The sequence below is a fragment of the Megascapheus bottae genome, chromosome 14, assembly GCF_031878675.1.
Source record: "Megascapheus bottae isolate mThoBot1 chromosome 14, mThoBot2.hap1, whole genome shotgun sequence".
Classification (NCBI taxonomy): domain Eukaryota; kingdom Metazoa; phylum Chordata; class Mammalia; order Rodentia; family Geomyidae; genus Megascapheus; species Megascapheus bottae.
The window spans coordinates 38751545-38766442 of record NC_143522.1 but is presented as its reverse complement, the minus strand read 5'-3'; the positions used below and the strand labels follow the sequence as shown (position 1 = coordinate 38766442).

Genomic DNA, 14898 nt, shown 5'->3' with positions numbered 1-14898 from the left:
GAGGGCCTCGGAAGGACGCGACCTCAGCACTACGCAGCGTTTCCCTCAAGGAAGCAAAGGGACCATTTACGGTGTGGGCACTCACTGGAGTGCGGCTGCACAAAGACGCACATTACACTCACACGGGTCCCATTTGTCCACTTCTACCTAAGTTTTGTGTGTGGGGCCCTAGCTGTCTGCACCATCACAATCAGCGCCCTCTCACGGACGCGGGGAGGCGGCGGCGCACGCCCGTCGTCGCGGCTACTCAGGAGGCTGAGATCCGAGGATCGGGGCTCACGGCCAGCCCGGCACCCGAGGGCCTGGGCCCCCGCCTGGCCTCCAGACAGCGGCGGCGGGGCTTGGCTCAGGGCCGGGCGGCGGCCTTGGGCTGAAGAGCTCAGGTCCCGCGACCGACAGACACAGAACTCACAAGCCCACCCAGGACGGCTCCCACTCAACAGGCCATTGCGTAGGGAACGTCCTATTCGGAAAGTATACCCTGAAAGAGCAGAGGCGCGGACGGTGGCCAGGCCGGGACAAACTGAGGGCCCCGGGCGCGGGCCGCGTCCGTAGCGTCGCGGGGGTGGGCCTTCCCGGCGCAGAGCATCACGGGAGAAGCCGGAAGTGGGCGGACGCGGGGACGCGGGGACCCAGCGTGGGGGCGGCCCGGCGTGCGGGACGGCCCGGCGGCGCCCTGGCGCGCGTCCGCGCACTCTGGGAGGATCCCCGTCGTCGTCAGGGCGCGGCGGCTGGAGCCCCGGGGGTCTCGCAGTCGCCCGGAGTCTTCCGGTGACGCCCTTCCCGAGCCGGCCAATCTCCGGCGGGCTGGAGAGCGGGCTCCTCAGGTTTGAAATCCCCAACGGTCGTGGCCGCGGGCCCGAGGCGCGAGCCCTGACCCAGGGCCCGGGGGTGGTCGACCCCACCCGCGAGTCGCCGCGGAACCCCGAGGCTTCCCACGGCCCCGCGCGCTGGGCTTCCCGCCGCGGCCCGGGCGCCCTTCTCCGCGCCCGGCCGCGGGCGGCCACTTCACCCCCGCGGCTGCGGGAGCCCTGCCGCTGGAGACCCGGCCCGCGGGACTCCTTTGAACGGTGAGAGCGCGGCGCCCGGGCTCTAAAACCCGTTCTAGCACCACTTCTGACTTTTTCTGTGTATGTGGTACGGAGGAACCTAATCCGGGTCTTCATGGACGCTAGGCAAGCACTCTACCACCAGCAGACTCCCGGCCTAAGTTATGTATTTTTTTAGTACTGTCTCCCTACTCGTTTCTTGCTGGCTTGCCCCAACGGGCAGAGCTTTCCGTCTCAGCCTCCTAAGTGGTGGAATTCCAGCTTTTTCACCTGTAATATCTCCTGGATAGTTTTCAGGTCCAGTACATGTTGAATCCTTAGAATGCTAGGTAACACCCCGTCCCCCACCCTGAGTCTTGTTGGACCTCTAGGTTGTAAAAGGTCACTATAGTGTAATTTGAGTTGAGGGGTTAAGAAGGTGGGTTCTGAGTACTTTTCTACTCTTTGTCATTGTAAATGTGATTTTTGGCATGTCATGTAACTGCTCTATACCTTTGTGGCCTTATCTTCAGATTGGATTTGATAACATTCAGAAAGTTGGAAGATTGAAAAGAGATGTGTGTGTGCGTGCATGTGCTCGTGTGTAGACGTCTGTTTTCTATATTGGTCATTTAAAAAATTAGTATGTCTCTGAATGTTGTGTCTCTTAGCCCTTTGCCAATTGCTAAGGCTTTTTTTTTTAAAACCCTATCTGTAGTTTTTGCTTGTTACAATTCTTTTTAGTCTTAGTTCTGTGAATATATACTGTGAATATTTATAGCTGATTGTTTTTATAAAATGGTTAATCAGTTCTTAAGTTGTGTGGATTAAAGAACAGTTTTCTACCTGGTACATCAGCAGTTATCCATTTTCAGAATAGATTTTCTCTGGGGGTGAGGTGTGGAGCTGAGCCTTTCACTCTGAGCCTGGGTGCTGTCCCTAAGCTCCTTTGGCTCAAGGCCAGCACGCTACCACCTGAGTGGTGAGTTACAGCACCACCCACTTCCAGATTGCTTCCTTCCTCTGGGTGGCTTGGAACCTCAGATCTCAGCTTCCTGAATAGCTAAGATGGTAAGTGTGAGCCAACAGCACCTGGCTTCAGGATAGAGTTTCTAAACAGTGTTAAAGCAGAAAACATTTCAGAAGTCATCTTCTCTCATCAATCAAGCTCATTTAGGAATTTATTTCTTGTTAGTGATATCCATCTTGTAGGTCAAATGTGATTGACCTACTAAAGAATATTGTTTTTCCTCAAATCAAGGGAGTCATTTATTTTAATGACCTTTTGGGAAGGCAGTTTGACATCTGAAAAACCTTGTATTCAATTGTCAGTGATTATTTTTGGTCACTTTTTGCTAGTTCTTAGTCTGTTAAGTTGTCTTTTACTTCAGGTGTATTTCTTGGCATTATTGCTCAGTTCCATATTTTGCTTTTCTACTTTTGGGACTCTGTGTATACTCTGGTTGGATCTATAGTATCTGTTGTCTATTCACTTAAAATTTACTCTTGTTGTTGGTACTAGAGCTTGAATCTATCTTACCTCATATTGTCTCTTGGCTTTTTAACTCGGGGCCGGTGTCCTACAACTTTACTGCTTAAGCCATACATCTCCTTCTAGCTTTTTGCTGGTTAATTAGAAATATGAATCACTTAGATTTTCTGTTGAGGCTAGCTTTGTACTTCACTCCTCAGATCTCAGCATCCTGAGTAGCTAGAATTGCTGGCATAAGCTACTGGTACTTGGCTGTATTTTTTTTCCTTTTTTTTTTTTTGTTTTTTTTGTTTTTGTTTTTTAAGGCCAAACTCCCAGTCCGGCTGTATTTTTTATTTGCATCAATTAGTTGTACCAGGGGTTTTATTTTGAAATCTACACTCACACACACACACACACACACACACATCCACACACACATATGCAGTGTACCTTGAACAGATTCACGTCTATCACTTTCCCTATATTCAGTCTTCCCACTTCCTTATCTCAAGCTTCATTGTTCCATTTCCATTTGTGTATATAAAGTATTTTTACTATATTCACCCTCCTTCAATCTTAAGTTCACTCTCCTTTTGCAACTCATTTTAAAACTGTAACAATTGGCGCCGGGAGTTTGGCCTAGTGGTTAAAGTGCTTGCCTAGCATGCATGAAGACCCGGGTTCGATCCCTCGGTACCACATACATAGAAAAAAGCCGGAAGTGGTGCTGAGGCTCAAGTGGCAGAGCTCTAGCCTTGAGAAAGTCCAAGGACAGTGCTCAGACCCTGAGCTCAAACCCAGGACTGGCAAAAAAAAAAAAAAAAAAAAAACTGTAACAATTTTAGCAGTGGCTCATGACTATACTAGCTACTCAGGAACCATGATCTGAGGATCATGGTTTGAAGCCTGCCCGGACTAGAAGATGTAAAACTCTTATCCCTAATTTACCACCAAAAAGCCAGAAGTGGAGCTGTGGCCCAAATGATAAGTGCTAGCCTTGAGTGAAGAAGCAGAGTGATAGCACCCAGCTCCTGGGGTTCAAGCTCTAATACCAACACACAAACACACACCAATATATGTGTGTGTTATTTGCAATGTATACATTACTATACTATATGCTACATACTGTATAAAATATTTTATGTAAATGTATATCATACTTGTTGATATTTATATTATTTAATAATTTTAAAATATGATGTTGTGCTGATATTATAGTATGTTGATATTTATTATATAATAAATATATACTAATAATAATCATGTTCACAAATAAAAACAATAAGATTTTAGTCTGATTCTGAGATATAGACTGTCATGTTATAAACAAATCATACTTTAAACGGTTCAATGTTGTTATAGAAAGCAAGTAAACTACAACAAAGACTAATGAAGTCTGATTTTGTATGATTCATAGGATTTTCTGGAGCCCTGTTGAAGTTCTGACTGGATTAAATTCCTCTGTCAGAGGAATTTTGTTAAAATTTTACTCAAGATGATTGCAGCACCTTTGAAACATTTGGCTTCAGGAATATCTCAAAAAGAAAGCAGGGCTATAAGTGCAGTCTTTTTTGACAGCATTCCTTCAGGTATACTTACTCCTGTTAAAGATTTGGTGAAATACCAGACCTCTTTAACAGAGAATGGCCGTAAAAAGAATCAGTTCCCAGAAAAGACAGTTTTTTCTAACAATAAAAAAATATTACAATCGACAATGCTATCAGATGCTACCACTTCTAACTGTCACCTTGATATCAGTGTTATAAAGCCCAACAAGGAGAGAGTTAAAAATAAAGAAAACTATGAGTCACCAGGGAAAATATTCCAAAGAATGAAAGAAAAAGTATCGCAGAACAAGCAAGAAAAAACATCAAGGAGTAGTGTTGTCCTGGACCCAACACAAAGTGAAAATAGGATCTTGACTCCTAATAGGGATGAGGAAAGACTGTTACAGCGTACCTACCTCTGTGGTAAAAAGAAAAGCAACAAATCATTCCAGTCAGAAGAAGATTCACAAGGTTAGTTTTGTTGTGTGTTGGCAAAAACTATAATATCTTAAGTATTAATTTCTGAAATGCTATTTAGAGTATTCAGGATTTAATGAACATAGTGGATCAAAACCTCTGCCTTACATTTCAGATGAATTTTAAAAAGTAATTTTTATAGTTTAACTAAAACAAAAATATTAAAGATGATAAAAAGTTATAAGGTTTTGTAATTTTCAGTACAGTATTAGTAGGAAGATTGCATTTCAGTCCAAATCACTGAAATATAAATGTAATAGGCTTTTAGTATGTCATTTCTGCTTTGGAGGTAAAGCTGTAAATGTTCTGGAGGCAGACAGTTCAACATTCCAAATACTCACAGTTATGCTATACATTAGGTCTGTACATCCATAACTTAACATTGATGGAGTAAGCTACATACTGTCACAAAAAGTTGTACATTTAACATACATTAATATGTTGTACATATTAATACTGCTCAGTCAAAGCTAGGTCTTATTTTGTATTCTTTACCTCTAATTCTGTGATGCTGGATTCATTTTTACTATAATAGTGATCAACATGCTAACAATAAAAACTACTTTCCAACAAATCTAAAAATTTCACTTAATCATGTAGATTAAGCACAGAATTACCTTATTTAGGGGACACTGTTTGCTTTTTTTTCTTTCCATGAGGAAGCTACTAAAGGGAAATATTTATGTAACTATAAATTGTAACACATATGGCAGTAGTACAATGGTCTGATCCATTACTATACCTAAATACCTACTTTAAGATTTTTTTAAAAGCATCTTTTTTCTTTTTCATGACTACCACAATTCTGCTTCTTTATATAAAAAAGAAATTCCAACTTCAGACCAAGAAGTTTCTCTACAATCACCAAATATTCACCATAGCAAACAAAAGACTCACCACCAGCAGGAAAAGAATACACAACTACACAATTTAACTTATGGTAAGCTGTTGTTTTACTTGCTCTTGATCTTTTACTTCATTGTGTTGTATGAATGAAGGGGCAGGGGGAAAATTGTTCCTAGAATTTGTTTTAAATTAACTTTTATTTCTCTTTTAATTTCATATGACTCTTCTATAAGCTTTGTCTGTTGTTTTTGTAGAAATTCAAGTCCCAAAGCGAAAACAAAATGTTTTGGCTACAGGAGTCTCAAATAAGGCTGTGACTAGATCCCAAATGGCCAAACAAAGTCTTCACTTAAAAGAAAAAGTTGGTACCACTAAGTCCAAAAAGGACACATTTGTTCTACAGGATGTTGATGCTGCCTGTGAAGAATTCCAAAATACAAATGCTGATGCTGTTAATACTAATTGTGTCTCTATTAAAAATTGTGATCAGCTAATGATTTCTGATAGTGTGATGACAACAGAACAGACTTCAGAAGAGGAAAATAAGGCACAGAATGAAAAGTCAGTGTCCAGAGGGCCTACCAGAGGGACTAGTCTTACAGGTTCTATGGAAGATACATGTAAAATTGTACTTGCAAGTCCAAGACTTCATTTACCAGAACTTCGGAGATCAAAAAGAAATGTTTTAAAGCTTTCTCCTCCAAATGTACTTCAAACTGTTAGAAATGATGTTAAAAAAAACAAGGTAGGAAACCTTTTTGTTTTATAGTGCCATTCTTGGGGCTAGAACTCAGGGTCTAGGTACTATCCTCAAGCTTTTGTGCTCCAGGCTAGGGCTTTAACACTTGAATCACAGCTCTATTTCTGGCTTCTTGGTGGTTAATTTGAGATGAGAGTCTCATAGACTTTCCATCCTCGTCTGGCTTTGACTGATCTTAAGATCTCCATCTTCTGAGTAGCTGGAGTTATAGTTGTATGCCACCAGTGCCTGGCTTCTGTTCTTTTTGAGGAGAATGGTATTAACAGAGCAGTTTAATTTAAAAGGAATTAAAGCATCTAATGATTTCACAGTTTTCTTTATAGTAAGTAACATGGAGTGATTAAAACTTTAGAACATTGAACTATGTTATATTAGGATAAATTCCCTGAAAGAAGTGCTTTGTATATGAAAAGTCAAGAAGAAAGTGTGTAAAGTTTCCAATTATAAAAAGTTTGCTCATTTTTAAATGGATGTTAATCAATATCAAATTGAGGTGGCTAGCTTAATTTTAAAGGACAGTGTAATTGGGTTTTTAATATCTCTGAAATTGCATTATCTATAAATTTTCTTTACAAATTGCATTATTCTTATGATCAATTTTAGATGTGTTAGAAATGTGTGAAATAAGATAAACAATAGATGTTCTATAATACATCATACTACTATTCCTTCTCCACAGTTTTATTTATCTGTTATTACAAGAAGTGTAAGCCTGTTTAGTTCTGTACATCTTTAATTCTGTTAATCCTTTTAACCCAATTTCTCACTTACCTTCAGTTATCCAGAGGTTACATTGTACACTTTAGAGTATGAGGTCTGTCATCGGTAATTTGCTTTATTACCTAGATTGGGTGAACATTTTTAAGCTTGACTCTAATTAGAATATGGCTTCTACTAGCAATTCTGTTAACTTTCTTAATTCCTTTGTCTTTAATGGCTTTTGTCTTACCTTTGCCATTTACAGTACACGCACCAAAGACATCTCACTTTCCAGCACCCCATTTTCTCATTCTCAACTAGCATGTACATGTATATAAATAGTTAGATAAAAATAACCATTACACATTGTAATTTAGAACTGTTTTTCCAATAATTTCCCATCTCAGGAAATACTAGACCTTTTAGGCAGACACCCGTGTCTTATATCTGTAATCATAGCTATTTGAGAGGCTGAGGTACCAGGCTCGAAGTTTGAAGCAAGCTAGTATAGAGAAATCCAAGAGACACCTCCAATTAGCTAACCAAAAGCCAGAAATGTTGGTTATTGCTAAGTGGTTAGAGCATGAGCACCACTTGACTGAAAAAGCAAAGTCAGAGAAGGAGGCCATGTTCAAGACCCAGTATATTGACACAAAAAAAGAAAACAGTAAAGACAGGTGCCGGTGGCTCATGCCTCTAATCCTAGCTACTCAGGTGGCTGAGATCATACTTGGAAACCAATCATGACTAGCTGGCTTATTTTATCTACAGTTAACCTCCAGAAACCTGAAGTGGAGCTGTGGCTCTAATAATAGAGTGCTAGCCTTGAGAATAATAATAATAATAATAAACTCAGGTCCTGAGTTCAAGCCCTAGGAAAGGCACAAAAAAATGAAGGGAGAGAGGGAAGGTAGGAGGGAAGTGAAAAGAAGAGGGAAAGAAAAAAGGAAAAGAGCAAGCCCTTTGCCATGGTGAATAGGAATGCAGACTATTTATTCTGGACTGAGATTTCTTTTTTTTTTTTTTTTTTTTTGCCAGTCCTGGGCTTGAGCTCAGGGCCTGAGCACTGTCCTTGGACTTTCTCAAGGATAGAGCTCTACCACTTGAGCCTCAGCACCACTTCCGACTTTTTTCTATGTATGTGGTACTGAGGAATCGAACCCGGGTCTTCATGCATGCTACGCAAGCACTTTAACCACTAGGCCAAACTCCCGGCCCCTGGACTGAGATTTCTAATCTTATCCTTATTCCCTCTTGTCTGTTCCTGTAAGGTTACTGTGATTTACATGGTGCTTGCTTAGGGCTCTTGTACTTGATCTCTGCTTTAAAAGTGGTCATTATTGGGGCCAGGAGTTTGACCTAGTGGTAGAGGGCTTGCCTAACATGCATGAAGCCCTGGGTTCCATTCCTTGGTTACCACATACCCAAAAGAGGCCAGAAGTGGTGCTGTAGTCCAAGTGGTAGAGCACTAGGCTTGAGGAAGTTCAAGGAGAGTACCCAGGCCCTTAGGACTGGCAAAAAAAAAAAAAAAAAAAAAAAAACTATTATGTAACTCATTCTTCACTGTTTAGTTCTCTGCTTCAATACTTTCTTTACAGATTTTTTTTTAATGCAGGTGTGGGGGGCAGTTCATTTTAAACTCAGGGTCTTGCACTATTAAGCAAGCTGTCTACTACTTGAGCTGTCTCTAATTGTGACTTTCTTAAGCACCTACTTTTCTAAGGATATTTTAATATATGTTCATTTTGAAACCACCTTGTCGCCTGCCTCTACCTCTCCATAACACACATTTGCTTGAGCATGCCTGCATGCATACACATACTAGTTTACACTATGAGGATAGCCTTTTTCTTTCCGTATCCCCATTGTATATAACAGTATAACTCAAAATGTATACTATTTGAATGGATAAATAATAAGTAGCTATTTTTATATTTATATAGGCAGTGTAGAAGGATTGTAGAAAAAGAATTCACGGATTTATGATCCATATGTGCTGCTAACTGCCTATGTAGCATATAGGCAAGTCATTTAGACAGTTTCTGTACCTGTACAATGAAGGATATAGTACTTTTCTCATAGTAGGGTGAAGATATGAGTCCATGCATCCAAGGTACATGGAATACTGTTACCTCTGTTATGCTAATGTTATCTCCATTTGACAGATGCATTATCTCAAGTAATTCCACATTTGGGAACCAGGAGAAATATCTGCTGTTCATTTCACAGTCTTGCTTATAATTTTATGTTTTTTCTTTTCAATCCTGGGGATTAACACTATGTCTTATTTAGGACTAATTTATGTCATAACCCTGTTTTAGTGTGAAACTATCACTGAAGGAGTTGTCTTTGTATATACTTATAATTTTATACAAAGTAAATGGCTACTCAGATTAATCTATGAAATTACCTTTGGTTCTCATCAGTGATAGTTCAGTATTAAAACTTTTGTGAAACTTTTTGCATGGATGTTAATGGAAGGTTTTCATTTGAATGGCACTAAATTTTATTTTTACTAAAATAATATTCTGGGTCGCATTAAAAAATGGGCCAAAGACTTAAAGAGAGTCTTCTCTGAAGAAGAAATAAGAATGGCCTATAGACACATGAAGAAATGCTCAGCATCTCTGGTTATAAAAGAAATGCAAGTCAAAACAACGCTAAGATTCCCCCTCACTCCAGTTAGAATGGCCAGGATCAGGAAAATTAATAACAGCAGATGCTGGAGGGATGTGGCCAGGAGGGATCACTACTACACTGTTGGTGGGAGTGCAAACTCATTCAATCACTATGGAAAGCAGTATGGCAGTGCCTCAAAAGGCTAAACATAGAGCTTCCCTATGACCCAGCAATTCCACTACTTGGCATTTACCCAACCATCCAGAAACTAGGGCATACTAAATCCACTAGCACAACAATGTTCATTGCAGCATTATTCACCATAGCAAAGATATGGAACCAACCTAGATGTCCCTCAGTTGATGAATGGATCAACAAGATGTGGTATTTATACACAATGGAATTCTATGCTGCTGTCAGAAAGAACATCACCCCATTTGTTAGGAAATTGAAAGACATAGAAAAAATCAAAATAAGTGAAGTAAGCCAGACTCAAAGGAACTTAGGCTCAATGGTTTCCCTCATTTATCATAAGCAATAGAAACCTTGGGCTCAACTAGCAGAGATTTGCAATAGAGTAAAATCTTGATACATAAGGCCATATAATATGAAGCAAATTGAATGAACCTCTAGGATATTGAAACAAAAGCTATATAATGAATGATTGTTGTTGTTAAGGTACTATGTTATCTCTCATCTCTTTTGCTGTCCCTTGTTATCTCATATTGTTACAGTATCTCACTTTGTTATCTGATATATTAGATATATTAGTATTTGGTTACTTGAAATTGGATAGGGAAGGGGAGAAAACCAAGATGGGGTGGAGGGGGAGAGTAAAGGGTACCAAGACATGTGAAAGGGTATCAATGTATGTGAATTAATGCACCTTCTATATGGCAAATATCATGTAACCCTTTTATTAATTACAATAAAAAATATTTTTAAAAAATGATAATATTCTGGGCTGTTCAGATATTAGCTTGGGAAGAGAATGCTGTTAAAATCACCAGCAGATTATGAGACATGTAATATTACTTTTTGTTCACTTTCTATTTTTCAATAAATATAAGTTGTAACAATAGCTAGCTAAAATATACTGTGGTTCTTATAGATACATAAAAAAGAGCCAGGTACAATGACTCATGCCAGTAATCCTAGCTACTCAGGAGGTTGAGATCTGAGGATCAAGATTCAAAGCGAGCCTGGGCATGAAAGACTGAGACTCTTATCTCCGGTTAACCAGTAAAAAACAGGAAGTAGGATGGCTCAAGGGGTGGGGTAGTAGCCTTGAGCTGAAGAGCTTAGGACAGGGCCCAGGACCAGAGTTCAAGCCCCAGGACCACCTGACCACCATCCTCCTCACCTCCCCCAACCCCACCAAAAAAATCATTGAGGTTACTTAGATAAGGTTTGTGTTTTGGTTTTTTTTTTTGGGGGGGGGTAATTGAAGTTGACCTTCTATGCTTATGTTGTATAATGATTTTTTTAATTATTATTCTTGTTTAGGTTGTTCAGCTACAGGAATGGATAATTAAAGCCATCAATGGTAATACTGCTATATGTGTAGAAGGAAAATTGGTGTAAGTATAACATTTACATATTATTAAACAGGTCAGGCATGGCTCAAGTGCTAGAGAACCTGCCTAGGAAGCACTTGTGAGGCTGAGTTCAAATCTGAGTCCTTCCTCCCCCCGCCCCCCAAAAAAGGAAGTTTAAACACTCTTTCAATACAATTTGAAAAGATAATTATGAGTAGCTAAAAATACAAGTGTCAGCCATTGGCACCTGGTCTTATTGTGCCTCTGGTTTTTCAGTTTGGGCAATCAGCTTCTCAGTGGCAAAACAAATTCATAGTATAATTGAAGGTATTTACAAAGAAATTTAGAAAACTGACTACATAAAATCTATTTTCCGCTCTTGCTTATTTGTGGCCATTTTCTTAATATCCATGAAGTAGCCTAGATTCTATTTGTGGGAATCTCATTGTTGCTGCTTACTACCAATATTGGATAAGTTACCTTGTTTCACCACAGCTCTTTATCAGTACAATGGGAATAATAGATACTTTTTTTTTTTTTTTTTTTTTTTTTTTTTGCCAGTCTTGGGCTTGAGCTCAGGGCCTGAGCACTGTCCTTGGATTTTCTCAAGGCTAGAGCTCTACCACTTGAGCCTCAGCACCACTTCCGGCTTTTTTCTATGTATGTGGTGCCGAGGAATTGAACCCGGGTCCTCGTGCATGCTAGGCAAGCACTCTACCACTAGGCCAAACTCCCAGCCCCGGGAATAATAGATACTTTGAAGAGTTAATTTCTATGTATTTGTAATAGAGTGAAAGAGGTATATTAGGTATGAGTTTAATCCCAATTGACTTAAAATATCTTATTACCCTTTTAAATAGTATGTTTTTTATTACCTGATGAGTGACTGTTGAACATTTCCCTAATAGATCTTCATATTTTGTTCTTTGCATTTTGTATTTTCTTAATTTCATTAAAAAAATGTGATGAATGCATTTATGGGTCAGTAACTTGTTTTTTTTTTGTTTTTTTTTTTCTTTTTAAAATAATTTTTATTGTGATTAATAGAAGGGTTACATTACATTTACCAGATAGAAGGTGTATAACTTCACAAACATTGATACCCTTTCTCATGACATAGTCCCCATGACCCTCCCCTTCCCCCCTCATGGGTCAGTAACTTGTTATCATAGTTTGTTTTTCCCCATTGGAATCTCTTTTTGAGATTTTTGCCTACCGAGGTAAAAGTGTTTGGCTGTGTACCATGGTTAAAATGCTTGGGCACTCAAGCTTGGGCACAGGTGGCTCATTGGTATAATCTTAGCTACGGAGGATTCTGGTGCATGATCATCCCAAGCAGGAAAGTCTGTGAGATTACCTCCTATTAGCCACCAGAAAATCGGAAGTGGTGCTGTGGTAGAGTGCTAGCCGTGAGCAAAAAAGCTCAGAGACAGCACCAGACCTTGAGTTCAAGCCCTGTGACCAACAAAAAAGTAAGTAAATAATACTGTCAGGATGAGATAGACTTGAAATGTATATTTCTAAGCTGAAGTATACATACCTATCATGCTAGGGCTGGTGAATTAAGAGTTCAGGGTCAGGCTGATTTCACTATATTGTCTATAATGAAATCCCATCTTAAAAAATAATAGAGATACATTTCCACAGGAAAACTAATACACACTAAAACATGAAGATAAGGCTGCAGAAAATGTTCTTTGGAAGTTTAATATATGTTAAATTGAAGTTGAAAATATTGCCAATACTAGAAAGAGAAAAGCCTTATTTCCGTGCTAATAATACATTTTATATTAGGGACAAGTTTGGACACACAGGTCAGTTTCTTGGAATATGGGTCTAGATTCTCATTAGCCAAGTAGGGAGTTCTTCAGCAGTGATTAGTGTAAAATATTTTGCAATTAAATGAATAATATATTTCTGTTGCTATAGCTACATGAAACATTACAAATCTCCATGCTTTCATGTGGATTTTGCAATATGTGAATATTTTGGTTTACTGTGCTATTCTTTTTCCTAGAGATATGACTAACATATATTGGCACAGCAACGTAATTGTAGAACGGATTAAACAAAATAAACTTAGGACTTTATCAGGCAACATCTATATATTAAAAGGAATGATAGACCAGATGTCCATGAAAGAAGCAGGTGAGTATTATTAATTGAATCTTTTACAGCTTTCTGTCTTGTTTTAAATAAATGCACAGGTCCATTCAGGTTCCCCAAAGACTTACTAAAATTTCCCTTGCTCTGACAATGCCTATATTACCCATTTTAGTAGCTTTTTTAGTACCCCTGATGCCACTTCAACTGTGCTAGTCTTATTGCCCCACAAACACAGCAGTTATGCTTCTTTGCCTTGTGTTTTATTGCTTTCAGTATTCTCAGTCCAACTTGGCTCATACTGCTTCTACCATTCCCACTCCAACAGGAATAGGTCTTGGGTTCGCTGCTTCAATGAAAACTTCCCTTTTTTTGTCCTTTTTGGGCTTACCATGAACATCCTTATTCACTTTCCTTACAATAACCATGTCATCTCCCAAGCAAGTGTTTCTTGAACTGATTTATCTTCTCTAACATAGTAGAAGGCAAGTTCCTTAATGGGAGGCAGTTTTCTCTACTTCATTAAATTTTAAGCCCTCAGTATCTATGACAGTGGCTGGCATGTTATAATACAATGAATATTTGTTTCTTGCTGAATGAATGAATTCGTGGTATGTCTTTAAACTTCTAGGCTTTTAAAAATTTTTCTTTTTATCTTTAATTAGGATACCCATATTATCTCACAAGGAAATTTATGTTTGGATTTCCAGAAAACTGGAAGCAACACATTGATAATTTTCTAGAACAATTAAGGTAAAATATTTTAAGTTGTTAACTTGGTTTTTTATTGTTGTTTTTGTTGTTTTTAATTTTGGCAGTACTAAAGTTTGATCTTAGGGTCTTGTGTTTGCCATGTAAGCAGTCTACTACTTGAGTCATTTCTTATGCCTGAAAAAGTCAGCTTTTTGAAGTATAACTTATACTCAGTAAAATTCAGCCATTTTGAGATATAAAAAGTAATGAATCTTTACAAATATACACATTGAGGTAGCCAGTGTAAAGTGATTTTAGTTTGATTTTGTTTTGTTTTTAGGGGGGAATGTTAGTTTTGAAGTTCTTTTGAGATCTTAGAAGAGTTTCAAAAACAACTTTATTGGAATTTCTGTCATGTTGAATAAATCTAAAAGGAAAATAGAAGTTTGGACATATTTCATAATCTTTTCCTACCCTCTGAGAAGTATGTAGGTCTGGCAGCCTGAAGTTATTCCATTTTTATATTTTTTTTCAGTAGTCATCTTGTATCAGATTTTTAAACTGCAGTGGGAACTGCAGTTCTTGGAACTGCTAGCCAGGAAATACAGAGTTTAAAGTCTAATCCCCATACAAATAATTTATAACAGGATCTGTGATATATTTTCATGGAAATATTACCTTTATTCCATTCTGACTTTGTAGCTGAAAATCAGCCTTAAGTAATATGGAAATGAATGAGCATGGCTGCCTCTCAGCTTAACTAAGAATTTTAAAAACAATTGGAAACAGGTTACCTTTTAGACTCTTAGCTTAGTATTATGTTGGGTTTCTTAGAGAAGAGAATTAAAAATGTAACATTATAGATATCTTCAGCAAGGCTTGGTGGCTTATTTCTGTAATTCCAGTACTCATGAGGCTAAAGCAGGAGGATTTTGGTGTGGAAACCAGCCTAAACTGTGTAGAGTTCCAGGTCAATCTGGGATATATAATGAAACCCTGTTTCAAGCTTTACCTGAGGGAATGTCTATTTAGTGTTTTTGTTTTGTGCTAGTCCTGGGGTGCCTGGGCAATGTTCTTGAGTTTTTATGCTTAAGGCTGATGCTTTACTACATGA

General features: G+C 38.8%; 1 protein-coding gene across 1 annotated transcript in view; it reads left to right on the top strand.

The window, feature by feature from the left end:
• Nucleotides 1-996: 996 nt before the first annotated feature.
• The window catches only part of Mis18bp1 (MIS18 binding protein 1), a 32818-nt gene continuing 18916 nt past the window's right edge, over nucleotides 997-14898 (top strand). Inside the window, exons 1-7 of the mRNA XM_090345036.1 lie at nucleotides 997-1070; nucleotides 3920-4520; nucleotides 5353-5466; nucleotides 5627-6117; nucleotides 10957-11030; nucleotides 13006-13136; nucleotides 13757-13844. Coding sequence (XP_090201162.1) covers nucleotides 3998-4520; nucleotides 5353-5466; nucleotides 5627-6117; nucleotides 10957-11030; nucleotides 13006-13136; nucleotides 13757-13844 — 1421 coding nt within the window. The 5' untranslated portion in view covers nucleotides 997-1070; nucleotides 3920-3997. The remainder of the gene's footprint in view (nucleotides 1071-3919; nucleotides 4521-5352; nucleotides 5467-5626; nucleotides 6118-10956; nucleotides 11031-13005; nucleotides 13137-13756; nucleotides 13845-14898) is intronic.